At 42.4% G+C, this 26546-nt stretch overlaps 1 protein-coding gene across 1 annotated transcript; it reads left to right on the top strand.

The window, feature by feature from the left end:
- On the top strand, positions 1-25578 carry cnk (connector enhancer of ksr). Its single transcript, XM_065219207.1, has 11 exons — positions 1-530; positions 1409-1572; positions 1637-1826; positions 1883-1986; positions 2052-2215; positions 2331-2473; positions 2554-3433; positions 3494-3786; positions 17321-18705; positions 18784-20157; positions 24431-25578. The coding sequence occupies exons 1-11, from the start codon at positions 473-475 to the stop codon at positions 24677-24679; spliced, it is 5004 nt and encodes a 1667-aa protein (XP_065075279.1). The 5' UTR covers positions 1-472; the 3' UTR covers positions 24680-25578.
- The last annotated feature ends 968 nt before the right edge of the window (positions 25579-26546 follow it).

Here is a 26546-nt window from a genome sequence, read left to right as displayed (position 1 = left end):
TGCTGAAGCTCATTCATGCTGGTGTATTTTTGTCACACACACACTCATAAAACACCCCCAGAAGAAGATGGCAAGCGAGGATTTTATCTCGTGAAAAATGTGAAATTGTGCACGTTTTCTGTGATGTATCGACCCTAAAGTGCATGCAATCGTGAGTTTGAGTGACAATGCATGCGTTGTGATAGAAATCCGGCCGAAAACGGACATGTTTAGTGGTATAATTTAAGGTGGAATATTCGGAGAGGGGGACTCAAATTAGTCACCCCTTTTGGTTGGTCGGTCGGAGGAGGAGGAGGAATCGCAAGCGAGATCTTCGAAGGAATTTCTTCTCGTCGTCACCAAATAATATAGCAGGAGTCAGCCAGTGGTATAGAGCAGCAATAGCTTTTAGTGCAAAGTGGAAGGCGAAAACAACACACACGAAAAGTGGTGGTCAGTGAAGCGAAGGCAGTAGTCGCGGTGCTCTGGGAAAATGGCTTACATCAATGTGGCCGAATGGAGCAGCGATCAGGTCACGGACTGGTTAAAAGGTAAGAAAACAGGGGGTTTCGGGCGTGCTCGTTGGGGTCAAGTTTGCTTCCACTATGTAGGTAAATGGGATGGGTGCATATTGAATCATATCCATTATATCAAATTTCTCGAGTGCTATAAATGCTAGTGTTAAGACATGTAAAATCATTTGAATATTGATGAATTCGTTCAACAAAAGGACATACAAATTTTTTTGGCATATTATTAGAACTGACATTTTACATCAATCCAAATCACCATGGCCTGTGCAACCAAACGAACAAAACAACCAGCAAGATTGAACATTTCGCTTATTTCGTAACCTTCAGCGCTCTCACACAATCTTCGGTGAAGCTGTGCCATTGATAACATTGTTTATCTCTAGCAGCTACTTTTGACTGTTTTCGCACTTTTTGCCTCTTCCCGAACTGACTCCATCTCCATGCCGTAGGATGCCTGCAGGCATTAAAAAAATGTTTACCAAACAAAAACGTTTAATTACCAGCATGGATGATTACGATTTTTCTCATTCTGTCTTTTCCTCTCTGGATGATGACTATAATAAAGTATCAGCATCTTTCGGTGCCTTTCCTTCAACATATTATCTTTTATGCTAATCGGTTTTCTAGTCGACCGTGTTCTTTGACATTCACTCACACACACACACATAATTCTATAAAGGGTACATGGATCCTACAAGGACGTTCATGCCATGGTTAATGGACGTATCTTTATCGACACTGAATATGACGGAAGTGTGCTCAGTTTATTATTGAGCATAAAAGGGAGAGCGAAAAGCTAACCTTTGGCATCATCGCTCGGAAACTGGGTCACCAACTGGGAAAAGAGAACATACTTCCTCTTTTACGACATGTTGTTTTATCTCGCAATACTCTAGGCCTCGATAACTCGATGTATCACTACGTACAGTCGTTTACCAACAATGAAGTAGGTGGCCGGCAACTACTCAACATTCGTCCCTACGAGTTGGAGCAACTCGGGATGCTATCGATAGGTCATCAAGAAATCGTGCTGGAAGCTGTGGAGTATCTTAAGAATTTTGTAAGCATGACAATCTGCTGAATATCAAATGAACAAGAATGAGTCAACCTTATTTCTGTTGCAGAATTACAACTTAGACAAGGAAAATCTACAACTGCTGGCCTTGCATGTTGCCTCGGCGGCGCGGTCACTTTGCAAGCAACTGGAATACTCGGATCAAACCAAACTCGAAACGCAGATATTGAAGGATATTACTCGGACCATAGGGGCACTGAAGCCGTTGATAGGATGGCTTGATCGAGCTCCATTTAGAGGTAACTGCTGATTTTTTTTTGTTTTCGACGAACCAATTGTAATGCGTCTTCTCTAGGTCAGCTTCAATTCGATGAATTGCGGACGCAGATGATGAGACTTGGTCTCGAAATGGCCACCATGGCTATGCGTGATCGATTCTCCGTAAAGCCTGTGGAAACGGTATGTTCGTTGCTAACAATGTAAATAGTAGGTGGGAGGTAACCTTCGGTCCGTTTTTTTTTCAGATTCACAATGTGGCCGACAAACTAGCGAAAATAGCCGACTATATCATCCAGGATATTTCCGATCCGATGGTTCTACAACCGGCATCGCTTGACCTCGTCACCCTAAAGAAGCGGGAATCCGATCTTGGCTTCTTGATCATGCCCAGCTTGAATGGAATTCACAGGTACGTATTGCACAACGTTTCACTCGGCCTATAAACTTAATTTTTCTTTCATCTTCTACGATGTTTATTTTACCCGACACAAATAAACAAACCATTAATCCAACCCGATTTGCAGGATTGCCGAAATAAAATTCAACTCCCCCGCACACAACTCTGGCAAGGTGGAGGAAGGTGATGAAATAGTACAGATCAACTACCAAACCGTGGTTGGCTGGGAGTACAAGAAGGTTCTCGTACAGCTACAGGAATCGCCACCTGGTAAGCAGAGCGTTTTTCCCCCCTTATCGTATCAACATTTCACTCACTCCTGTTCTCGTTATCGTCAAAACATTTCACAGACGTTCTACTGACGTTGAAAAAACGACCTAAGCACACGAAAATTTACGGCCAAATCTACATCAAACCGTACCGGTTGCCGAGCAAGAAACGATCTATGCCCTATCGGTGGGGCGAGAGTCTGCCTAGCCCCCGGGCCGAACTGTTTGCTCTGCAAGATTTCAGTCTCCCGCTGACACTGGCACGGGTACCGGAGAAGCACGTTTCGTCGGACTCCGAGTCGGAAGGCAGTGATATTCTAACGCCAACGGATGTGAAAAAGTCCGACAAAGACATTCGCCTGTACATGCCAAAACCGAGAGCGGTGCTGCAGAGGAGACACTCGCTGTCCAACTTCAAAGATCTGGTCAGCGTGTCGTTTTGGCACGAACGTCAATCGAAACTACTGTCTGCCGATCCGCAAAATCTGCGCGACAAATCCCTCTCGTTCGGATTCGGCCTGGAGATGGCACCGAGGCCAACGACCTGTTTGGGCATGGTAGGCGGCACAGGTAGCGGTGTTGGATCCTCTGAACCGGGAAAACTGAACAGTTTCGCTGGCTTGAAAGGATCTTTACCGGATATCATCCCGCCGGAAAAGAGTGGAACGTCAAATGCCACCACCGCGGAAGGCGATGACTACAAACCAGGAATTTCCAAAGTAGTTCGCTTCGAGTCGAACATGAAGTTTGAAGAGTGCCATATCGACACCAAGTACACCTGCAATGTGGACAATACGGTGTTGGAAACGTTCGAACCCATCCCGTACGTGGACGAAGAGTTACCGGCTCAAAGTGTAAACGAGCGAGTGAAACGATTCGAATCGATTGCCAACAGAAAATGTGCCAACAACAACAACAACAGTAGCAGCAGCAGTGGCAGCTCAACTTCGAGTGCTTCCAGGTGCGATGACGAAAAGTGATTACCAACTTCCAACAACATAAAATTCCCCTTTTTTTGCAGTAATGTTGAACCCAGTAAAGTAGCATGTAACCAAAACTCCAACGAGAAAGCTATCGGCAATGGTGGTAACTCGAACGGCATCAGTACTACGACCACTGGTAGCGAGAATAGTAACAGCAGTAGTAGTAGCACCAACAACCACCGACCACTGGTGAAACCGATTCCGATGCAGAGACAAATTTCGCGGGAAACTGATATCGCAGAAGCCATCAATACGGTGCTGATCAATCGGGACACGGTGAAGCGGGGTCGCCTGGACAAGAGTCACAGCACGCCTGCCTACGACGATGATGGTGAGTGTAAATTTCGAATCAACACTGGGGAACATGTTTATTTTTTCAAATCCAATTGTACAAGACACTGTAAGCGATCCGGGAATGTTCAGAAATTAGGATGGTAAAAAACTGTTCGGGACATAAAACCAAATAAACATAAACCAGTAATTTGATCTATTGTAGTATAATGCAAGGCGGTATTCAAATTTCTGCTTTCGTCACTTATTTGAACTAACAGTCTTCGTCAAGGCAAACCATGTCAATTGTCAGTAACAATGCTGTCAGTGACGAATGTGTGCAGTTTTTTTGATTAGCTAAATTTGTAACGAAATTAAGTGACTTGAGCAAAACAAGTACATGTTAAAGTGAACAAGCATCTACGTCCTGAACTGCTTGGATAACAATGATGTGACAAAGAATGCACGAAATTACAGTTTTTGTAACCAGGTCGACAGTTTTTGTCATTGACGAAACAATGAATGACATTTTGACGAAGGAGGGTGACGGTGAGAAGGAGGGGAAAGAAAAACAAGGATTATTCTTGTAGCGCCGAGTTTGCAATTGCGTGTAAATTGCCAAGAATAAAGAGTTTGATATTATCCGTAATAAACGTCTTCGATCATTGAAATCGGTTCGAAACACCACATTGGTGACCCGCGATGTCGCGAAATCTTTCGAATTCGATCGGTATACCCGTTTCGATCACAAAGACCCGTTTTTCGGAAAATCGTATGAAACTAACCTCAAAATGGCTAACCCGAAGCCCAACAATCAAGCTGCAGCAGAAGGTGTAAAATTACCGGACTTCTGGAAGACGGACCCGATCATGTGATTTGCGCAAGCTGAATCGCAATTCGCCCTTGCCAAGATTACCATCGACGAGCCGAAATTTCACCATATTGTGGCAAAAGTTGACCAGTCTGTCATTTCAAGACCAACAATTGAAATGGCCTTAACTCCATTTTGTAAACAAACCTCGTAAGGCCATTTTCTCGCGAACGGAAGTCCGCAAAGGCAAACCAACATAATGAACAGGTAGGAGAAATTCTAGACTAACATTTGAAAGGGGCGTAAGAGCCAAAATGTAAACAAACCATATTTTGCCACATATAGAGAGAATAGTTCACAAACTACTCGATAAACACGAAAATGTAGAAGAAAATATCACTTCAAATCATCAAAAACGTTTCTTCTCACATGGCGTATTTCCAACTCTATGATGCATCTGGTTGTTACGCCTTGCACCAGAGCTACGAATTATACCGTTTTAATATGCCAAACGTATTGAGTCTGTAGTATCTAGTCACGCCCGATTCATTTGAAATGCATCCGATTGATAGTTCACGTGTAAACAACGAACAAAAAGAAGACCAAAAAATCTCCGGGCGTAATTCCACTCTCACAAAATTTGCGAACGAAGAACCAAGGCGGAACAACAAACAAAAAATCCCGAGGGTGTACTTCCACGGCGTATCACCAGTGTTGGCAGTTCAAAGGGTGGATGATCCGGGGGGTAACAACATGTATAAAATTATCAGGGCGTATGATGTTTTCTTCTCGATTTCACGACAAAGAAAACTTTTTTTTGAGTTTTTAGTGATGCATGATGATAGATTACCCTATTAACTATATGTCAAGCTTATAAAATCATCCAGAAAATGGAAAGTCGTGAAATAGGATTAATTTTTAGGTCATCAAAATTGAGAAGCGATTTTCTCGATATGGTCATTTTGGAATTACGCCCTTTTCAAATGTTAGTCTAGAATTCTCCTCTACCCGATTGTGGTTTAGGTTTGCAGATGTAGGTTTCGGTTCGCGATCAAATGGCTTTACATGGTTTGTTTACAAAATGGAGTTAAGGCCATTTCAATTGTTGGTCTTGATTTGTCACATTGCCGATCTTGTTGCAACGCCGCCCGCCGAAAACAAATACAATGTCGTAACAAGCCGACTGATCGCTCGATTCGCCCTTTCGCTGGAAAACAGGTTGGAACGCCTGCTCGGAACGCACGATCTGGGGGATCTACGTCCTACGCATCTGCTGTCAAAAATGCAGGAACGTTGGTTTGGGAGTTGACGACAATTTGTTGAAGATGTTGTTTATCCAGCGTTTGGCTGCGAACATTCGTTCTATCATCACTTGTCACGACGGAACACTGGCCAAGCTTGCGGAAATGGCAGACAAAATGGTGGATACAGCAAGCGTCCAGGCTTCAGCGGTCGTTGTAAGCGGAAAGGAATCAGAAAACACGGCGGAAAGTTCTCTCCGGCCGGACATCGATTTTCTCATAGCAGAAATCCGAAAATTGAAAACAGTAGACCGTTCATGTAGCCGATCCGTTTCCAGAACCCGATTTGCTACCGGAAGACGATCACAAGGTGAGCTATGCTGGTATCACCGAAACTATGGTCACGACGCACGCCAGTGTCGGCAGCCTTGTTCCTTTGATAAAAAAAAAACTAGAAGCTTCCCCACCTATCTCGGTGGAGGTGGGGGCAGTGTCTGATGGAAGCCGCCGTTTAACCATTCACGATCGCACAACCAACTACCATTATTTAATCGATATCGGATCAGACGTGTCGATATTACCGGCTAATAAGTGAGAAAAAACCAATAGGGTTTACTGTAGAATCACTTCACGCGGCAAACGGGACCAGGATTCAAACATACGGGACAAAATTTCTAAGCCCGGACCTCGAACTCCGGTGGAGCTTCCTTTAGATTTTTTTGATTGCTGACCAGACATTACAATGCCGATTTTATTGCACACTTCGGCATTCTAGTGGATCTGAAACATCAACGCCTAACGGACGGGAAGACTGGCTTGAGTTCCCCAGGAAATGTGATGACAGCTCAGGTCTACAATGTGACGACAGTAAACGCAGATCATCCGTATCGGGAACTACTACTGGAGTATTGAGAAATAACGGTGCCTGCTACGATGCGGTAACAGACGCAGAAAAACGTTACTCATCATATCCTTACTAAAGGGCCTCCAATAGCATCGAAAGTTCGTCGGATGCATCCTGAAAAAGTAAAAGCTGCGAAGGAAGAATTCAGAGTCATGTGCGATTTAGGAATTTGTCGGCCGTCAAGTAGTTACTGGGCCAGTCCCTTACATTGTGTGCCCAAAAAGAACGGTCAATGGCGTTTCGTAGGAGATTATCGTCGTTTGATTCAAGCCACGACTCCGGATAGGTACCCAGTACCGCACATCCATGATTTGCTGAACTTGTTCCATGGTAAGTCCATTTTTTCTACTACCGACTTAGAGAGAGCTTACCATCAAATCCCTGTAGAAGAGAACGACATTCCAAAAACGGCGGTCATTACACCGTTTGGTTTCAGTGTTACATGAATCGGATTTCCGCTAACTTGGACTTTGTGATTGTCTTTATTGACGATATATGTACATATTGCTTCTTCCTCCACTACAGAGCATCTCGAACACATACGAATCGTATTTGAAACATTGTGTCAACATGGTCTGGTCATAAAAGCGTTTTTGGACGCACTGAGTTGGAGTTCCTGGGATACCCCATCAGCGAAAATGGTGTGCGTCCTCTTCCGGCACGGGTACGAGCTGTTATGGACTACGAATTGCCTACGAGCGTTAAGGAACTGCGCCGCTTCTTGGCGCTTGTGAACGGGTATAAGCGGTTCATTCGTCATGCCACGGATATACAAGCTAAGTTGCGGAAACTGATTCCAGACAACTGGAAAAATGACTCTCGGAAGCTACATTGGACGGAGGCTACACGCAAAAGTTTCGAACAGTGCAATCGACGCTTCGAACACTGCTGCGGAGGCGGTACTACAACAGTTAAACGGCACTGTTTGGGAACCACTAGGTTTTTATTCTGAAATATTTTCAAAATCTCAGTGTTCCTATTCCACGTTTGGGCGTGAGTTAAACGCTATGAAAATGGCTGTGAAGTACTTTCGACATTTACTAGAAAGGCGTAACTTCACTATTTTCACGGGATCATCGTCCAGTAACTTTCGCGTTGGCAACTGAATTCACTTACCACGATTACCGCATGAAGAACGATACCTTAGATTTATATCGCAATTCACAATCGACATCCAGCATGTCAGCGGAAAATACAATGTTGTTGCTGATGCACATTCGCGTGTAGATAGTATTCTATCACCGAATTCAATTGATTACGTTGATTGATTAATTAGTCGTGATCAGAAAGATGACGTGGAGCTTGAATCTCTAATGAATTCCAACAAAACATTCCTGAAATTTGAAGTCAAGTCACTGCCACCCCACAGTCCGGTCTAAACATATACTGTGACATTTCAACCGGCCATCCTCATCCGTATATTCCTAAGTAAATGTCATGACGCACTTTCTTGAACTAGCGCATCCCTGTTCTCGGGCTACAAGAAAACTCATAGCAGAGCGTTTCGTGTGGCCCTCCATGAATGCTCCTATCAACAGATTTGTCAAGAACTGTTTAAACTATCAACGTTCGAAGGTCATATTACGTCTCCTCTGGGTGAATTTGATCTTCCAAAGGCTCGATTTAGACACGTTCATATCGACCTTGTTGGACCTCCCAACAAACAATCGTCTATTGAAGAAACGACTTCTTGGCCATTTTATTCAACTGCATGCTTAATAGTACTTGTACTATTTTTAATAATAACTTCTGTTCAGGCTTTGTTCACACAAATCTGGAGAATTTATTCAACCACAACATTGAACTACTGGTGTTGTATAAGGTATGTCGAGAAGCTTTTATTCGACATATATGAGTTGTAACAGAGTTTATACGATAAAATTTTTGATTATTCAGCGTTTATTAGACATCACTGCTTTCCTTAAAACAGTGATGTTCTGTATACGCTTGATTCTCATGTGAAGTAACGTTTAATTAGACATTATTATACATTTATTAAACGATTATTCAACGTGGGAAAATTAATCCGAAAATAAAAGGGACAGGGACAAGGGAAGGGGTGTGAAGGGTGTGTGTGTTTCTTAAGTGTATTTTGTATTTCAATATTGCTGACCTGGCTCGCACCACACAGATATTAGAAAATTTATTAAATACTTATACATGCCGTTGTATGGGAATCGAACCATGTACCTTCCGATCACCAGCCGCTTGCCTTGTCATCTGAGCTATCCTAGAATTCATCATATGGGTAACTCAATAATCAACAAAAGCTTGCTTGAAAGTAAATACCTATCAGCACACCCGATCGCAACTCTAGCTCCTTCAAGGCCCTGTGGGAATGATTAATTCATTCATCGTTGTTTTAAATGAGACCAATGTTGCCTCTTCACCTCTCCAAGTCGAAAGAAAGGATGTTCGGTTATATTTTAAACTAGATCAATGCATTCATTATCGTGAGTCATGTGATCGATGATTACTATTTAAATTAATTATGTTCTACACAAATGAAAAAAAGGGTTGAGTCTGGGATTAAACTCACGACCTTCTAATTGGAAAGCGGAAACGGTAACCACTACTCTACTGATTTCGCCTTGTTGTGAGACTGAATCAGTATTGTCGAATAATGAATCTAATACGTCGTTTTTAAAGCATTTACAAATCATGTGATTACAACATGGAAGCATAGTGGTATAAGAGCTATTATGCTGACTGTATTCACCTTTATTCAGCAATATTGTAAAGTAATGCAATGAAATCTAATAAAGGAGCTGGAGAACATTTATTAGACGTGTAATAAAGCATGTTATAAAATCAATTGAAAACAGTCGAATTAAAGTGTCAATGTATGTACAAATTACACTTATTCAGTTTGTTATTAGATCGAACTTCTGGCGTTGAATTGGGAAGACATTTAACACTTTTACAGCTTTTAATAAGTAAATTAATCAGATCAGAGCAAACAGTCGAACAATGAGCTTTTTCAGCACATAATTCCACAACTCTTTTTATTCAGCATTGTACACTGTTATACAGAATTTATTCCATAAATATGCTTATTTGTGACTTTGAATTGTTTGTTGGGTGGTATAAGAGCTATTTTGCTGAGTGTATTCACCCTTATACAGCAATATTGTAAAGGAATGCAATGAAATCTAATAATGGAGCTGGAAAACATTTATAAGACGTTTAATAAAGCATTTTATTCAATCATTTGAAAACAGTCGAATAAAAGCGACAATGTATGTGCAAATTACACTTATTCAGTTTGTTATTAGATCAAACTTCTGGTTCTGAATAAGGAAGACATTCAACGTTTATAAAGCTTTTAATAAGGAAATTATTCATATCAGAGCAAACGGCGGAATAAAAGCGCATCTATCGATCCCAATGAGCTTTTTTCAGCACATAATTCGACATCCTGTTTTATTCAGCATTGTACACTGTTATACAGCATTTATTCAATGTGTATGCTTATTTGTGACTTTGAATTGTTTGTTGGGCTCTGCCACCATCACAAGGACATCGCTATCTTCTCACGATGATCGATCGTTTTTCACGCTGACCAGAAGCAGTGCCGCTAACCGACATGACAGCACCAACGCTAGCACAAGCATTGTACTCGACGTGGATTTCAAGATTTGGTGTTCCTGAAAATATAACAACAGACCAAGGACGTCAGTTTGAGTCGGAATTATTCAACGAACCGACCCAAATGTTAGGGGTTCATCATATTCGAACTACTGCATACCATCCACAAGCGAATGGAATTGTGGAAAGATTCCATAGGACGTTGAAAGCTTCTATTATGTGCGTCAACCCGAAGGATTGGTACATCGAGCTTCCGATGATCTTGCTTGGACTGCGTGTTTCATACATAGAAGATTTGAAATGCTCAGCTGCAGATCTAGTGTACGGTCAAGGCTTACGTATTCCTGGTGAATTTTTTGATTCGCCGGCATCAACTGTTGATCGAACAGATTTTTGTAAATTGTTACATCGCTCATTTGAGAACGTAAAATCACCCAAGCCCAGTCATCATGGTCATTAAAAAATATTCGTCAACACAGAGTTGAGTTCTTGTACGCACGTTTTCATTAGAGTGGACTCAGTGAAACGATCGCTCCAGCATCCATATGAGCACATAATATGAGGGACCATATGAGGTAGTACAGCGAACTGATAAATACATGGATGTCATCATATCTGGGAAGACTTAGCGCATTTCGATCGACCGGATTAAACCTGCTTTTATATGCAACCCTGACTTGGAACATCATCCTTCGGACGATCAACGAACTAAAGTTACACCAACAGGACACCGGATTAGATTTTTGGTGTAACTGGGGGAACCTTTGGGATGCAACTGATAAAATGGATACCACCCTGGAATTTGCAGCCGTTGACAGAGCTGTGGGAAAGAAAAACAAGGATTATTCTTGTAACGCCGAGTTTGCAATTGCGTGTAATGTGCCAAAAATAAAGAGTTTGATATTATCCGTAATAAACGTCTTCGATCATTGAAATCGGTTCGAAACACCACAGCTTTTTTGAGGATCAAATCTATCAGTGACTATGTAAAAAACAATTTTGTCAATATCGTGCGAAAGTCTGTCAATGACAATGGCAAATATCAGCACTGATCCCATGTCCTTAGTTTGATACATGTCGTATTACTTCATAACTATTGAGAAATGATCAGGTATTCGGGTTTGATACCGTTGTCATTTTAGCCTTCATCGCAAGGCATTAGGTCGTATGAATAAAAGCGTTTACTTTAATTTTTCCCGTAAGAAAAGCACGGGAAAGTAAAGTCAACTCTTTTTATTCATACGGCCCATTGATTCTAATTGAATGGCCCCGCTCAAGTTCGCGCGAAAAGTTTGTCCTGATTCCGTGCCGGCACGGATGATTCCTCACGAAAAGACTAATGCGGTAAACGAGATCAGCCAGCCTTTTTCAATGCTGGAGCTCTCCCTCGCGCTCCTTTCGTGTGGCTCCGGGGGCTGATAGGATCAAGTTCAACTTGTTGAAGAACCTCCCGGACGTCGATAAGAGGCGCATGTTGAACTTGTTTGGTCAGTTCCTGGAGCACAATATTGTTCCGGATGATTGGAGGCGGGTGAAAGTTATAGCCATTAAAAAAGCCTGGCAAACCCGCGTCAGATTGCAACTCGTACCGACCCATCGCGAAGTTGTCGTGCATACGAAAATTGATGAAGAAAATGACCCATGAAAATACGAGAGCTTCTAAGTGCCCTCCCCTTGGTTAGTTTTTTAACCTGGACGTTGGTGGGCGGGCCTAATCTTATGCTTCATAGTGGAGCGTTAGAGACGGTTGGTTTAGGTCCGGCATCGTTGGCTCATGCCGTGACAGAATAGCGTCATGAGCATGCGATGAGGATTACTGAGCTTCCCCTCTCTGATGAACCATTGCATAAGAGAACCAAAGTTCTAGCCTGAAGTGATAGTATCACACTTGTTATTCCTTTAGTTGAAAGCCGCGTTGTAGTACGCTTACGTATAGGCACAACGTTGAGTGCGATACTGGCGGGTTTTGCCGCCACTCTTATTTTATTTATTTTTACGCAGATAGATTTATTTGGGTTTGCAAGGGAATTAAACTATTGAAATATTTCAGAAAGTGCCCAACAGTGCTCCTTCTACTTGCGTGACAAGCTTTCGTTGTTGTTTTCATTGAGGTATTACTCAGGGAACAATGTTAAACACCATTTTTGTACATGGTATTGCAACTAATCTTATATGTGCTTCATTTTGATTTGGGATAAGTGTTTGAACTATGGCTCGGGATTTCCACTGTGGCGTGCTTCTATTGTGACATACTCATACGTATTTTTGTGGTGCGACATAGTGGAAGCGTGTGAGCATAGTTGGAGCATATACCATATGTAATTTAAAAATCAGCTAGGAAACTAACTTCAAAATGAAGCATTTTAGTCACATGAAGGTGTCACCTGGGACGAACTAATGTATATTAAATATAGGTCAAAGTCAAAAACAACTTGAAACACGTTAAATTTTAGATTACATTCACAAGTGCAGGTACTTAATAAAGCATGGTAGGTAGATTAGAGATTTCAATTATTTATTAAATTATACTAGAGAATCATAATCATCAAACGAACTTAAATAAGAAAATTTAGACAGTCTAGTAGCATTAAGTGGATTAACAGAAGAGTTAGGATGCGGAGGGTCCGCTTAGGGAGGCAACTTGCCTTTAAAGCAACTGGCAATTAGCCTTTTCATGTGTTGTCTGTTAATTTTGATTATTGCTTTAAAATATCAATTTGGTATATATGTGAAAGGATGAATCAGTGGGAGATGGATTTTCGGTTTCTTTACATTTAGCATCACAAATCTAGTACTTTGTGTCATTTCCTCAAAACCCCCCAATAACCGGCCTCTTCAATCCCTTCCTTTTCCCATGGCGTTCAAGTGGTCCGCATAGACTATTCAGCCATTACCCGTCCTTTATCCTCGGCATTGGATTGACTTGCGCTCCCATTGCCCCACCAAACGCTGCAAAATGAAAATGAAAAATGAAAGTACGAGAGCTTCTAAGGCTGTGTTCCATTTGGCGAATTTTCACTTAAACTTGACAGATGGAAAATTTCCAAATTAACCTGCTATTCCAGCAGACTTATATCTGACAGACAAGGAATCAATTTTGACACACACCTTCTCGAAAATTGGCCGATCAACAACAGAGGGATTTTCGAACATTATAATTTAGTTTCGAAGTGTCAAATTTAAGTGAAAATTCACCAAATGGACCACAGCCTAAGTGCTTTATCTTTAAGAAATTTTGCCATCACCGTTGCATAGGTCCCATCTCATTGCTCGATTCCGGGCAATGAGAAGGAAGACTCGCTTGCAACGGTGGGCGCTATGGAAGGCGATGTTTACGATCGACAAATCGCCTGGCAAAATAAATGGAGTGAAGGGAGTTTGGGACGATAGCTATATTCGATCATCCCTAAGGTGTCGAAGAGTCCTTGGTTCAAAGGGTTGGAGGTGGGTCGAGACCTCATGTCCTCGTTAAACGATCACTTGTTCCGTGTTGGACTGGGGGATAGCAATCTCTGTAAATGTGGACAAGGTTACCAGGACGCAGATCACATTATTTGGCCATATGCTGAGCACCGTGGAATCATATCCTAGTTGTACAATTCCCTTCGGTCTCGAGGTAGACAACCTAATGTTCCAGTTCGGGATATTTTGGCTAGTCGCGATCTGAAGTTTATGCAACTTATATATGTTTTCTTGAAGAATATTAACCATAGATTTTAAGTTTGATTAACCTTGTATTTAGTTTGTACTTCTTTTGTATATTTGTTTCTGCAATAATTGAATAAATTACAGAGCGAATGTAACGTTTATAGAATTAAGTACATGTTTTAGAAGTAGTTAAAGTTTTGAATCATAAATCATATTTCAAATCTCCTCTTCCCTCCATACAATTGTCATCCACTAACCTCCAGAAGACCGCGAGTAATCGGTTCGAATCCTTTAATTTTAGATTTAAGACATTAATAATGTATAACGCAAATGATAACTTGGCCCTGTAAAGCTTACTCGACTGAGCCTGCGAAGTATTTAATTCTCTTGACAAAGTTCTTAGAATGCCTATTAACTTCACTGCACTCCTGAGACTCTGAGAGGCTTCGACCGTTACCGATTAAGTTGAAATTTTGCAAAGTTGTTTGCTATTTACCAAACCGGATCCAATGACCAGCTAATATATCAAAAATCACCATTTTACTGTATTCCATATAGAATCAGAACAAATCAAAGCTTACTTTGATCAAATTTACACAGCAATCAATTTTACAGATGTTCGGGATCTTCCGGTGGACCATCTGTTACCATCGGAGCTAATGAGCAGCTGAACTTTTTTAGTTTTAAGCATGAATTCTCAAGCATTTCGCTCCAAATGACGCTTAATTGTTTTGTCGCAACAATAACAGAGGTAGGGGAATTTACGTATTCTCGTCAATCTAAGCAGCGTCTGCACTTCTAGTAGCATTTTCTCAGCGTCACGCACATATATGATGTGTCTGTTTGTTTACATTCATCTGCTGCTTGCTTCTCTATCCATTCCAATCGACAGAATTTTTCAAAACGTTTTGAAAGCGTTTTTACAACGCTCCAAACTTCTCAGGTGAGTGTGACTATTGTCGGCAGTCTCTTTTTCTTCGGCAACCTTCCCATTAGAACTGCGTGTTAACCAGCTGTTCTATTATCGGCAACTCGAAATCAACCTCATTTTGTAGTGCGTATGCTTTATTTGAAGAAAAATGTAGCATTACTGGATTGCTCGATCGTTCAAATATAATCAGATTGAAGCTGAAAGGCTAAACAATCGTTTGGACACATTCAGGGAAGTGCGTTGATGGGAAAACATAGTGAAATTAACGTTTAAATTTTGGTTGCCGAAAACAGTCAATGGGTGCCGAAGCCAACATTTACCCTAACTGAAATAAACCTCAATTATTGTAACACTGCACAGCTGTATCGAGTCCTTCCCGATAAGGCGAACTAGGTGGCGGATAAAGCTGGGATGGCTGCAATACAAGTTATGGGCAGATACCCCATTCAAGAAGAAGGGTTCGTGATCGCCAAAATTAACGGAATATTCATATGCAGTTGCTACGCACCCGATGGACGATGGAGAAGTTCCACGAGACGCTGGTTGGACTTACCGAAGAGCTGATCGGACGAAGACCGGTAGTCATCGGAGGAAGCTGGAAATTAGGCTGTTCAATAAAGGCACTTTTCGCAGAGATGACCGGAAATCCATTATCGACATCACTTTATGCGGACTGCAGTCCGTCGCTGATGGAAAACAGGAATTGAAGAGTGTGTGAAGGATATACCCACAGTGACCATCAGGCAATCCGATATGGCATCCGCCAACGGAATCCTGTGGCAGTAGAGAGGACGAGAACTTGCGACCTGAAGTGGAAGACGAGTTGACAGAATCGTTAGGGAGAGCATGTGACACGACCATGTTAAGGAAATTGGATCGTAATAACAGACGGCCTCCAGCTTACTGCTGCAACGAGGCAATTAGCACCCTCCACGCTAGTTGTCTCAGAGCCAGAAGACGTGTTCAGAGAGCAAGAGTTGTGGAGTTGTGGAGAGAGCCGAGAAGGCGTCGAAGCAGAAGCAGAGAGGAGGTCGATATTACGCCGTGATAACGATCGACGTCAAGAATGCGTTCAACAGCTCCAGCTGGGAGGCCGACGCTACTTCCAGAACCGGGTTCTGATCTACGAGCCAAATATGGGACAGAGATCGATTAGGATCACACTGGGAATTCCACAAGGCTCCATCCTTGGTCCAACGCTCTGGAACGTGATTTAAAACGGCGGCCTAACGCTGAAGCTACCCAAACGAGTTGAGATCGTTGGCTTTGCGGACGACGTCGTCTTACGGTAACAGGCAAGACGCTGGAATAGATGGAAATGTTGGCGACATGATTGGAAACCTAACACATGGAGCTAAGCTGCAGATCCACAACAAAAGCGAGGTGGTATTGATCAGTAACTTTAAAGCGCTGCAGCGGTCAGAAATTACCGTAGGAGAGCACGCAATAAACTAGAAGTGCGAGTAGAAATGCCTGGGAGTGATGGTCGACGACCGTTTGGCTTCAATAGCCACGTAGAATACGCCTACGAGAAGGCGTCGAAGGCCATCAACACGGTAGCCAGAATCATACCGAACATCTCGGGACCGGTAGCAAGAGACGGCTCCTGGCTAGTGTATTTTCGTTGATACTGAAATATGGAGGTTCAGCCTTGGTTGCAGCGATGAAAACCAAGCGGAATTAAGGAATCGAACAGTACACGTACCGGCTCAACAAACCGTACGCAAACTTTTCGAGACGTTTGGTGTACCCTTTGTTGTAAGAATAGTAAAAAAATATCAGTAATTCCATTAATAGTGGATAAATAATGGCTAAACTTGATTTCAAAATCATTTTGATGGTTAAAATATTGAAAAAGGAAATTTCCCGATTTTGTCAGCTTCCCGTTTTTGTCAGCCTATAATTTCAGATGGGGCTGACGAAAAACGGGAAAGTACTGTACCTAGGCCCTCCCGAAAAGTAAGGAAGGTTGTGTTCATTTGAAACGCTAATAACTTTTCGGAGTTAACTCGGATTAACATCCGGTTTTCATCCAAGATGTCCTCAATGTGAAAATCCGCCGATATTAATTACGGGCAAATCACCCACGACGCAGCTAATAAATGTTTAACTTACCCGTGCAGCAGCTTGAATCCAAATGACCTTTCACCAACTGTCAGGAGTGTATGAAAAGTCATGACCTACCTAGTTATTATCCATCTCATACCCTACTCCAAAGGTTCTATATTTTGTACACGAAGAAAATCGATCAACTACAGCGCCAACTACCATTCCAGGGGATAGCGTTTGAAAATCTCGATTGACTTATTTTGAAACACTCTAAAGTAACACCTTAATCAATGGAAATAAAAACTAATTTGCTGCTACCAAATGCTCACGATCGTGAAATTAGCAGGAAGATTCAGTTAAATGGGCTTGGTCAAAGTGGTACAACACCCCACTAATGAAGAATTATTTCCATTTTACCCGCAGATATTCCCCCAGCCATCGAACCACGGAAGGAACACCTATTCAAGGCACCACCGGTTCCACCTCCAAGGCCAAAAAGAACCCTCGAATCGAACATCAACCTCGTACCGGAAAAGCCACCTCCACCGTCACCAGCCGTACTAGCGGCAGCCGCAGCCGCTGCCGCCACATCCGCACCATCTACTCCGGCAGATCTGGGATTCATCAGCCCTCAGCAAGCCTCCGTTTCCAGTGCCGAACACGGCGAGGACAACAACAAATCCAAACTGGCCAACCTGGTCGATCTGAAAAATCGTGATATTAGCTCGCACGCAGAACCACCGTCGAGTCCTTTCATCCTTTCGCCACCACCCAAACCGGCGGACAGAGTCGTAGCCCCTCCTCGACGGGTGCCAGTGGCAAAACATTTCCTAGAAGGTTCCGTCGAATCCCCCTCGGAGCTCTACACCCCGAACAAAACGAAAAGCTTGACGTTGAAAAAGAAGAACTCCATACTGTCCAAGCGGAGAAAGGTCTCGCTGAAGACGCTTTGTGTCAGTGACATTCAAGGCCATCTGTACCGAAGAACAAAGGACCGAAGCGGTCTGGCCTATTGGGCCAAGTACTACTTTGTGCTCATTGAAACTACTCTCTACGGTTTCAAATCTAAAGACTCCCACAAGGCAAACAGCATGATATTCCTGTCGGGATTTACGATCTCCTTAGCGAAGGAAGTTCACTCGAAACCGTATGCTTTCAAAGTGTATCATCCGAATAAGACGTTCTATTTTGCTGCTGAAACGCAGGAAGCTCTGGGACAATGGATGGAATACATCAAGCAAGCTACACTGAAGGGGAACAGTACAGCCCCAGGCAGTGGCTCAGCCGATCATAGTGTGAAGGAATTGTTCTCCGAGACCGACAGCTCCGAGGACGAGTTCAGTTTGATGGATAGTCAAACGAAGCTCAATCTGCTCTGTACCCCCTCACCACAGCTGTCGTCTTCCTTGGGTAGGGCCTCGGAACAACATTCGATGCAAGCGGAGGGTAGCAGCAGCAGTACTCCAACATCATCCAAGCAGGAAAAGTACCATCTTAATTTTGGATCGTTAAAAAAATTCACCAAGAGCTATCCTTTTAACTCCGACAGCGGCGGGACGAGTGGCAGTGGAAGTAGTGAGAGCAGGTTTTTTGGATTTTTCAGCTCTCACAAAAATGTAGAAAAGTCCAACTCTAGCGAAATGCCAGTTCCCACGTCGCAGTTTCGAACCTACCGTAAGGTACCCGGAAATAGTGCGCTTCTGCATAACGGTGGGGCAAGTTCTGTTTCAACCGAAGTAATTCCGTTGGTTGTAGGACATGAGATCAAAACTGCAAGCAATCTATCGCTGGCATCCATCAGTGCTCAAGTTCCCGCTGCTCCTGTAGTTCAGCCACAACCTCCACCCACTCCGGTCGAGGATAAACCTCCACCCACTCCGGTGGAGGATAAACTGCCACCCATTCCAGTGGAGGATAAACATCATCCCACTCCTGTGGAGGATAAACCTCCTGTAATTGTGGAGCCACTCCCTTCGGAACCATCCACCCCGAATCCATGTGAAACAGATGAACTGCTGAACCGTGCCAAGAAAACCAAACGGATTTCTCCGCACAACTTCATCCACGCATCCAACCCCAACTTAGTGGAGTTTGATTTCCAGACATCGAAGGCTATAATGCAATCTTCCTCCAACTGGGATCATAATCCATCGCACAGCAACTTGCATTCAATGATCACACTGAAAGATTTGATGCTGCAGAAACAGGCAGAAGAAGCTCAGGACATGTACAACAAGCGAGTTTGTTTGGGAGTGGAGAAACTAGACGATCGTAACATGAAGAAGACCCTAGCCAAGCAAAGTGAAATCAAACCGGAGAATACGGTGGCCAATGTTCCGGAAGCGGTCAATAAGATCCAGAAACGGCGGCTCCCCATCACTCCGGATTATGCTCAAAGCTTCAAGCTGGATGATGAAGATATTCTCTACACTAGAAGTAAGGAGGGTCAAAAGCTGAGAGATTTCGGCTACGAATTGATTTCAGGAGACGATACGTTTGACTTGAAAAATGCGACCGGCTCTTCCACTGCTGCCACCAGCGGGTTGGTGAGTCATCATGATACCAAGCGAAACGAAGGAAGTGGCTCAATCAAAAAGAAAACCCTCAATTGGATCAGTTCCGACCGGAGAAACGAAGAATCATCCTCATCGGATCGTTCGCTGAGGGATAGTTTCAAGAAATCGAAAAACAAAGCCGTCATAGCCAAGCTTGACAATATTAAGGCGAGCAGCGAAAAGCTGTTCCAGTTCAAACACAGTAGCAATAACGACAAGGAATCGTTGAAAACCAAACAGCTGGACAAAACGACTCCATCGCTCAATGTGAACCTAAAGCAATCGGGACCGTTCGGCAGTCTCACGAAAAACCATCCCGGAACACCACTGCTCGATCAGTCGACTATTTTCAGCTCAACCACGACGTCCGGTGCATTCATCACAACTAGCCAAATCCTCCCCGGTGGAGGCGGTTCGACGATAACGAGCTACATCCCCGGTGGAATCAAGAAATCCAACACGTGCAATAGTTCCTCGGACTTCAAGGAGAACACTTCGAAGGTGCAAAATTTGCGGAAAAATTCCGCCCCGGAACGGACGGCTTCGTACTTTACGAAGCTTTCGTTCAGTAGCTCTTCGGGGAAGACTCCCAAGGAGAAGAAGCTTCTGGGCTCGCCGGGGCTCCACAGGGCGTTCTTCGGGAAGAATCAACACCAGCCGACCGTAATCGATCATGAGGTGTTTTCGCCCATCACTTATACGAAGGTAAGTTGAATCGGCAACAAAATATATGTTTTCAGAATATTGAAGATTTTTGTAAATTTTTAAATGGTAGCTGCGTTTTTCAAGTTCCAAGATTACAACATAAATCCTAGTTCCTTATTTAGATGATTTAAAAAAAAAAACAATATGTTCATGTTATTCAGAATATGATCTTAGAACATGTATCATACTACTACCCAGATCACATGTTTCCAAGTGATATTGAACAACATTACAAGACTTGGAGTAGATATAACATTGAGCAATCAAGTTGATAAGTTTGACAATGTTTTGTAATAGAACTTATCTGAATAATACACTATTATTGAATACAGCAACAATTTCGTAATACTCGCGCTCTAGAATGCAAATTATTTCGGGTGGAAATGGAGAATTATCGCTTTCTTGCTCTTAGGCTGTGTTCCATTTGAAAAAATTTCACTTAGATTTGACACTTCGAAAATAAATTAAGATGTTTGTATCGTGTCAGTCGGCCGGAAAAATCGTTTCTGGTTAACAGCATCGCGTTGTGGCATAAACGTCATGGCCATTTAAATGAAGGAAGCTTGAAGAAACTCAAGGAAGTGACTAGCGGAATCGACTTCAAGAATGAAGCACTTACCAATTGTGTGTCGTGTCTCACGGGCAAACCGGCACCATTTTCGTTTCCCACCAGTGGTTCAAGAGCGAAGAAATTGCTAGAGCTGGTGCACTCCGACCTGTGCGGCCCCGTGGAGGTGCCATCGTTTGGAAGAAGTCGCTACTTTATTACCTTCGTGGACGATGCCACGTGGATTTCTTGAAAGGAAGAATCAGGAGCTTGAAAAATTCAAGAAATTCAAAGCTAGAGCCGAGAGACAAAGTGGGAAGAAGCTGAAGATTTTGTGAAGTTCTGGAACGTGAAGGTATCCGGCATCAAACCACGTGTCCATATACGCCTGAACAGAATGGTGTTGCAGAACGTATGAACCGCATGGTGGAGAAAGCACGGTGCATGCTCAACGATGCAAAGCTTGGTAAGCAGTTTTGGGCGGAAGCATTTTCGACAGCTGCCTATTTGGTCAATCGTTGTCCAACGCGGTCATTGGAGAACATAACGCCAGAAGAGGCGTGGTCTGGAAAGAAGCCGCATCTCAAGCATCTCAAGATTTTTGGATCTCAAGTGATGGCACACATTCCAAAAGTGAATCGGAAGGAGTTTCATGCCAAGGTCAGAAAAGCGATCTTCGTCGATTATTGTGAGGACACCAAAGGCTACCGTTTGTACGATCCTGACAGCGGTGAGTTTCAAATCAGTCGAGATGTAGTAGTCCTAGCAGAAGGTGAATCAAATCCAAGCCTAACGAGTGATTAAACTGCACAGCCAGTGGAGTTCATGGAACTGAATTTCCAACAGCTGTTGGTACCAATCAGCGCTGCTGATGGATGCAATGAAGAGCAGCACTACAAAGTCGTTGTGGTTGTTTTTCTGATGGTGAAGATGAAGACATCGAAGAGGTTGCGGATGCAGCTGAAAACGCGCTCCCATCGCAACTGAATAGACCAAAGGTTAAGGCGCAGCGATCGGGAGCGCAGTTATCCTGCCAAGTACAACGATTTTATTAGCTGTGGAGCATATTCTAGTGATACCATTTCCCCCCAGTTACCACCTAATTTAACCAACGGTGAATCTGCGATGGACGATCCAACGACTTACGAAGAAGTTCTGCTACGGCCTAACAGAGATCATTGGGTTCAAGCGATGAACAATGAGCTGAGGTCACTGAGCGAGAACAGCACGTGGGTGCTTGCGGATCTGCCTGAGGGGCGGAAAGCGATTCGGAACAAATGGGTGTTCACATCGAAACGTGGACCTGATGGAACCATTCAGCGGTACATAGCCTGTCTCGTCGTGAAAGGATGCTCGCAGAGAACAGGACGACGAGGTGTACTCTCCCGTAGTACGGTATGCGACGATTCGTTATCCCATGACGTTGGCGGTGAAATACGATCTGGATATCGATCAGATGGACGCAGTTACAGCCTTTTTGCAAGGAGAGCTGAACGATGAGGGGATCTACATGCTGCAGCTGCAGAGGATAGACCATCGAAATGGAAAGGTATGCCGCTTGAAGAACGGTCTTTACGGCTTGAAGCAATCAAGCCGAGTATGAAATGCGCAGCTGGATGGCGTGCTTCAGAAGTTCGAACTGATTCGTTCCTCAGTAGATTGTTGCCTGTACTGTGTGTGGAGACAAACTGATGTTCGTCACTATTTACGACCAACGATCAGAATCTGAGGCGAAAGCTGAAGACGTATTTGAGCGAACGATTCAAAATGAAGGATCTCGGTGAAGCCAAGTATTGTTTGGGCATCCGGATTACGAGGAATCAAGCAGAAGGAAAGTTCTGGCTTGATCAACAGGCGTACATCGAGGAAATCATTCAGCGTTTTGGAATGATCGAATCGTATCCTGTAGCAACGCCAGCTGATCGCAGTTTAAGACTGGACAAATCCATAGGACCGAAAAATCAGAACGAAGCCGAGGAGATGAAGACAGTTCCTTTCAAAGAAGCAGTTCGATGTCTGTCTTTCGTAGCCCAGGTGACTCGTCCGGACATCGCTTTTGCGGTGAATGTAGCTAGTCAGTTCAGCGCCAATCCGGGACAGCATTGGGAGGCCGTCATGAAGATAACAAGGTAGAGCAATATATGGATATATGGATATATATATGGATTCCATTTATGGATATATATGGAACGTAAAAAAGCAGAGTGTATGGCCCTGTCTCGAACAATTCAGGAAGCAATGTGGCGGAACAACTTGCGGTCGCAGATATTCGAGCAGCGACCAGTAATTATCAATTGTGACAACCAATCTACAATCAGCATCGCGAATTTTAGAGCGACGCAGCTGATGTACATTCCGACCATGGAGCAACCAGCAGCTGATGGTTTCACAAAGCCATTAGCCGTTCAGAAACAACAACAGTTTTGCAAACTACTAGGTGTCTCGGATTAGGGAGGAGTATTGAATAACGCAGCAGTCTGTGATAATCCATGTGACTGTTGTAAAGAGAAAATATAAAATAAAATTCATTCCACTGTATAACGTTAACCAATAAATACCTGTTTCAATGGTACTCTACAATTAAACTATATGTTGTATAAATAGGGTTGAATCCATTCTCTTGAGAGTTAAATAACTTAAATAAGTTTCAGTTGAAAGCCTCTTGTCTGTGATAGTTCTGAACATAAAATGTGTGATGTCAGGTGCACTTTGATTTCTAAAGTTGTTTTTCCATGACTAACATTATTAAGTTTCTGAAAGTTGGGTGAACATGTTTGGAGTCTAATCATGAATAATAAAGGTACCGTAAAACGGGGTAACATTGATAGTTTTTCAAATTTTATATTTTTAAAACAAGTACTGAGGATTCAAGAGTTAATTCGTTAGTAATATGTTGAACAAAAATTAAAGCATTTGCACTATTTTTTTTTAGTTTTGTGACCGAATTTCAGTATTTTGATTTGGGGTTACTGTGATAATGCTCGATGAATGTAAAAAAAAAGAGTGAAACACAAACAACTTAGTTCTTTAAATATGAAACTTTGAATGAGTATATAATCAGAAAACTTCATAAGCAATAAGAATACAATATTGAATTTGTGATGGCTGTATCGGAAATACATTTCATAAGTGATGGTTTGAGTGCTTTTTCAAAAAAGCGAAAAACACGAAAATGGTTTTTTAATATTTTTATGAAATATGTAACACTTACTATATAAAAACTATATACGATATCAACGGAAATACCCTAAGCTACAATATGGAACCAATATTTCTTATTTTGAAGAAGCACAGCGAGTAAATTTATTCTTTATATTATACTATCAAAGTTACCCGCATTATCAAAGATACCCCGTTTTACGGTACTGATTTCCTAATTTCAAGCATTTAGTCTTAATCTAAGGATTTATTCAATGCCCAGTTTCTAAAAAATATATAATGGATTGTTCATTTTGGAGTTAAATATCTAAACCATTTATTTTGTTATCAATATATTATTGAATGGAGTAGCAAAAACCATCTCTTAGTCATACGCCAACAATGCGGTCGTGCTTTGGACACAACCCCATACTTTTTTCTGTTTGAAACTCTCCAATTAGCACTCCAATCTGCGTCTCCTAGATTGCTCAATTCCTTTCATTCCTATTTGACACCGATGTTTGATTCGCCATATTAAAAAAAAATTACAACAACAACAAAAATCACAACAGATTCAAATTCCAGCAGAGCAACCTCCCCTCCGCCGAAGGCACCCTGCAGTCGAGTTCCACCACCACCATGACCAGCACCATAACGGCTGGCAGCCTACAGTCGACTGCAAGCACCACCTCGGTGTTGACCAGCAACCTGTCGAACCGAACCTCGCCAGACTACCCGAACATGGAGTACCCGCCGGTGTTCGAGCCGGAAACCTACTCGCTGAGTGATCCCACCATGACGCTACTCAAGCGCCGTCAAAATCATCACCCGAAATGACGGAAGCTGGCCACGGTCCGGGAGCACGAGAGTGGGTAAGTAAGTAGTAGTCAAGTCACAATGATCTTCTCCCGAGGCCACTGTATGAACAACAACAACACTTGCAAACGCAATGTTAATTTGCTACAAAAGTTTACGTGATTCTTAGCGGTTAGTGTGAAATGATATTATATTCTTATGGTAAAAATTCTAATTCGCATATAAGTATAAAATGTTATACATTTCCAATTAATCGGAAGGTGCTGTAAAAGTTGTTTTATAATGGTTTACTTGAAGATGGTTATTATAGATTTAAACCGTTTGTAACCAATTATTTATGATTGAAATAACGCACTAAACTATATATATATACCTAAATCGAATCAATTAATTGCATGAATTCTACTACTTCATTTAACGCCAACAGTGCAGCAATTGTGATCCCAAAATATGGTTACTGAATCTGAATATTAGAACATGCCATGTTTCCTTCGTAGACCGATGAAAGCGATTTCAAATTAAACTGGTTTGATTAGCACCGCTTTCTGTTTATACTTAGCTACAACAAGTAAGATGTTTAGATGAGCATTTAAGCACTACTCAACGTAATCAAACAAACTCGAAACATTTGCAAGATATTTTAGTGGTAATTTTCTATACCTAAATGCAATCGCTTCCAAACATTCCTTCAACAGGCTAGCGCGGAAACTACAAATGTTGTAGCAACAGTAGTGTTAAATCATGTGGTATGATCAGTTATCCTATTCAAAAACAGAAAAACCTGCGCGTGCTACGCGGTAATGTAATTAATTCTTATGTTAGAACAGTAGGTGTCCCAAGACAAGTATAGTGCCTTACTAGAGTTTGAGTTATGATAAAATTAAACAGTCGGTTAAATGTTACAGTTTTCCTATGAATAATCAGCTGTGTCGTTTCGTTTGCTATCTACTCGATGACAGCCCCCAGATATATTGCTTTCAAGGTTTGTAAACAACTGCCGTCTGATTCACCTTTATTGACAACACAACCCGATGTAACCGGATAACCGAAGGCAATCGAATTTGAACGGTAAACAAATTAATATAGGCTCTCTAATAGTAGTCAACCACTTTCATCATCGTATCACAACATAAACTGCCCAGGAACAAGTAGCAGCATGCATGTGTTCTTTTTTTATCGCGCGTGTAAGCGAATCGTTCTTCATTGTTGCTACCCTCGTCGTTAGTTTAATATATTTGTGTACATCTAACTCTTGATTGACATAATTTAAAGAAACCGGTCGAAAAGTGGTAGGAAATTTCCTCAATAAAATCGCGCGGCAGTAGTTCTGATTTTCTTCAGAATAATTCGAGTTTGAGACGGACCATTACGACAGATTACGACTAGCGTTCGGAATGGGATAATGTTGATAGTAGTAGTAAAATAATGTTTATTTCTGTTGATTATGGTAGTACGGTAGTACATTGATTTATCATTTCAATTGATTAGCCTACCTGGCTCTTCATCTTTGTTTAATTTGATATTCTAACTTAATATTTTCGTTTTTCCACTAGTTTACAGAATACCCCTTTGGGGATGTGTTTTATTTGAATTGAAAAAAAAAAGTGATAACCTACCTAATTACGAGTATAACTTAACCTAACGTGCTAGATCACGTATGATCTGATGATTTGACCTCAGACAGGTGTCTCTGAACATTTCCAGGATGAATTCTCTCCGTTCTTCTAATGTCTGAATTCCAGCCAGGAGGTGGATCTCAGAATGTCTAGTCCGCGGGGGACTGTTTAGGACCATCCTAAGGATCTTGTTCTGGATCCTTTGCAGTTTAAGGTGATGGCATTTTGCGCAACTCTCCCAGATTGGCATACCGTACTCGATTACAGGAAGG

Source organism: Ochlerotatus camptorhynchus, unplaced genomic scaffold, assembly GCF_037179485.1.
Source record: "Ochlerotatus camptorhynchus isolate MF236.1 unplaced genomic scaffold, CSIRO-AGI_Acam_v1.1 ptg000101l, whole genome shotgun sequence".
NCBI classification, from domain to species: Eukaryota; Metazoa; Arthropoda; class Insecta; order Diptera; family Culicidae; genus Ochlerotatus; species Ochlerotatus camptorhynchus.
The sequence above is the reverse complement of the archived record's forward strand: the minus strand, read 5'-3'. Positions and strand labels throughout refer to the sequence as shown.